The sequence below is a fragment of the Cariama cristata genome, unplaced genomic scaffold (genome assembly GCF_000690535.1).
Source record: "Cariama cristata isolate BGI_N322 unplaced genomic scaffold, ASM69053v1 scaffold39820, whole genome shotgun sequence".
Classification (NCBI taxonomy): Eukaryota; Metazoa; Chordata; class Aves; order Cariamiformes; family Cariamidae; genus Cariama; species Cariama cristata.
This window is the reverse complement of record NW_009595927.1, coordinates 403-3,578: the sequence shown is the minus strand read 5'-3', so window position 1 is coordinate 3,578 and position 3,176 is coordinate 403. Positions and strand designations below refer to the sequence as shown.

At 47.6% G+C, this 3,176-nt stretch overlaps 1 protein-coding gene across 1 annotated transcript; it reads right to left on the bottom strand.

Moving 5' to 3' along the window:
* Window positions 1–526: 526 nt before the first annotated feature.
* LOC104164554 (ATP-binding cassette sub-family F member 2-like) lies at window positions 527–2,616 on the bottom strand (the record flags this gene model as incomplete). The annotated part of the gene is made up of 4 exons (XM_009703915.1): window positions 2,388–2,616; window positions 1,281–1,463; window positions 777–948; window positions 527–622 (listed from the first exon to the last, which is right to left on the bottom strand). Coding segments are annotated over exons 1-4 (641 nt in total), but the record flags the coding sequence as incomplete, so codon positions are not given.
* Between the last annotated feature and the right edge of the window lie 560 nt (window positions 2,617–3,176).

Here is a 3,176-nt window from a genome sequence, read left to right as displayed (position 1 = left end):
TGACCAGTCTGTGATTCATAATTATTCCTAAGCTTTTTACCTTAAGCCTTAACATTTTACCTTTGTTTATGAAAAAGTCACCCAACATACTAGAACAAGATGAAACTGACACACTCAGATGCTACAGTTCTGTGAAAACAGAGGAACAATATGCAGAAAGGTGAGCTGGAAGCCAGGTCTGGAAAGCTCACACTACTGGTACAGCACATGGTGCTTGTACACAGGCTCCCAGGGCTGCTCCTGGCTGTCAAAGAAGTAGCTTTAACCAGGGAGCACAAACCAGCATTTCTCATTTCTTCAGTGAGGGAGAGATGGGGGCTTGTCTTGAATTCATTACCCTTGCACCAAGAACCCTTCCACAGACATTTGTGGCAGTAAGCACAAGAAGGTGTCACTGGTAGTGCAATATAGTTATGTAGCCACAAGAACTATACACAGTTATTCCTGTAGCACTTGTTCACATGCTGACAAGGTGTTCCAGCAGAAAAGCACAACCCATAGAAGCAGCAAACTCCTTCATGCTTACGTTTTCAGCTCTTCCTCCAACCACACACAGGCATCCAGGTCAAGGTGGTTTGTGGGCTCATCTAGCAGCAGCATGAAAGGCCGAATGAAGAGAGCTCTGAAAGGAGAGGGGAAATGACAGCATAGGGTAAATGCAAGTAACCCAAAGCCTCTCAGCTCTGCTCTGAGTTCTTAGAACTGTGTATGTGGCTCTGCAGAGTCAGGAGCAGGCAGGCATTCTCCCAGGAGGCAGCAGGCAGTAGACCACTCACCTAGCAAGAGCCACCCTCATTCGCCAGCCACCACTAAAGTCCTTCAGCTTCTTCCTCTGCATGGCTGGCGTGAACCCCAAGCCATGAAGGATACGTGAGGCCCGTGCTTCTGCCTTGTCAGCATCCAGCTCCTCCAGACGTTCATATAACTCCAAGAGTTTTTCACACTCCGCTGAAAGAGAGCCTGCCTGTCAGCAATTCTACCAATAAAGGGCTCTCAGCTGCACCTCTATACAGTTGGGAAAGCTCACAGTCCATCTGCTTTACCACTATTCAGCCCCCTCCATACCCAAACCTGAAATGCTTCTTAAGAAGCTGCATGGAATAATTTCATCCAAAGAAGTGTAATCTCACAGGACTTTTCAACTAGTAGAGGGCGGCTGGGGGAAATAGGTACCATAACATGTAAAAACTCTGCCAATGAACCCAGATAAAACCTTTTCTTCAGTGGGGAGGGAAAAGGAGGAAACGTCCCTTGTCCACAGGGACTCTGAGAAGCTTTACCATCTTCATGAGCCAGACGTTCCGCCTCTCGTTCTAACATGGCCCTCTCTGTATCCACCTCCATCACACAGTGTAGAGGAGTCTTGTCACTGGGAGGCATCTCTCGGGTCAGGTGATAGATGTCAATATGCTCTGGGATGGGCACTTCTCGTTTCCCAATAGCTGACAAAAGCATGGATTTCCCTGTGTGCAGACAGACACTCCATAATTAATTGCTGGATTCAGCAAGATACCACGTCACAGAGAAATGGATGAGATGCAGTCAGATCCCACTGATTCCCTCCCTTTCCAACGCCAGAAAACCCTTGGGAATTTCTTGCCCAAGAGGCCAGAAGAATTAGAGACACAGCAGAGCCTACTGCCTCACTGCGACTCGCTGCCCTCCCAGCTAAGGCTCACCACCCCAAGGACAGGATTGACACATGAAGAAGCTCTTTGGAAACCACTGCAGTTCATCCCTTGCCCAGGTTTAGGGAACTTTATCTCTGCTGTATACTTCCTGCTGACTAACCAGGTCTGACATCTGTTACCAGGACCCCAGACTCTAAAGACTTCTAACATAGAGGGAAGTAATGCACTCGTCACTAACTGTTTTCCTGAAAGGTAAACTAGCTGGTCACTCTCACTAGCTCTTCTTCAGTTACACTCTTATTCTGCATCTCTCCATGTAGAGTGTCGCCTTCTCGGGGACTGTACAGTTGTTTTCCCATTCAGGCCAAACCACACACTTCCTACTCCTCTATACTGTGCAAGTTGTTTGACCAATAGCGTGAGCATTGGGTTTATTGACACTGCTAAACAAATCCTGCAAACAGGAATCAGACAGATTCACAGATTCCAGACATCTCACCCAGCTCTCCACAGAAACAAGTTCAAATGCACAGTCCAAAGCCAGAATGCAACCTCATACTTCTACCAGCAATCCTAGCAATTCCTCTTCCTGGGCGGGGAGATGGGAGAATGGAAACTGCTGTGTCCCAGCCATGTCTGTCTAACAGCCTTCTTTCTGGTTTCCAGCATTTACCACCTGCATCTGTCCAGCTTCTCAGCAGCATGGAATCTTCACCGAGCTCCAAGAAGCCCACGTCACTGTGCCCCACAGCTTACCAATCCCATTGAGTCCAATCAGGCCGTAGCGCCTTCCAGAGTTCAGCTCGAGTTTTGTGTCACTCAGCAGCTCCTGGCCGTGGAAGGTCAGCGAGAGGTTAATGATGTGCACATCAGTGCTGTTGGGATGGGAGGCCAGCACTCCTGTCACAGCACGGGCAGCAGCTTTCTTTAATTCAAAGTCCTCCATCTCCTTTGTAAGAGCATCCACCTCTATATGCAGAGACAGACCAGAAGTATTACTGATTCACAAATACAAGGGAAGCCATAAGCCCCTGCACCGATAGGCCCAGGACCACAAAAACATTGCCCTTATCCCCCTTTCTACAGAAACGTTGAGGAGTCCCAGATGCAATGACACTCAGCTTTTCAGCTTAGCAGATGGATATATATGGTCTAACGGGAACTTCCATCTGCTCTCTAAATAAAATATGACCATTAGAACTAAGCGAGTAGCCAGAACAGCTAGCCTGCTATCCAAGTACAATGGGACTAACTTTTACTGGGGTGGGATGAGAACTTACAAAGTATTGTTTGTGAGCCTAAGGAAAGGGCTGGACAAAAGAAAAATTGGCTAGAAAATACATGAAGGGAAAGCTGAGAGGAGGAAAGAAGCAGCAGCATTGGAATAGGCCCTACCAATTTTTTGAGAAGCTAAAATGTCCATATGCATGCCCCCCATGTCCTTTCCTCCTACAGTATAAGCAAATCTTCCCTGTCATGCTGATCTTCTGTCGCAGCCCTGAGTTGCAGTCCAGTTTTCACTCTTTGGTGAGAGTGAAGAAGAAA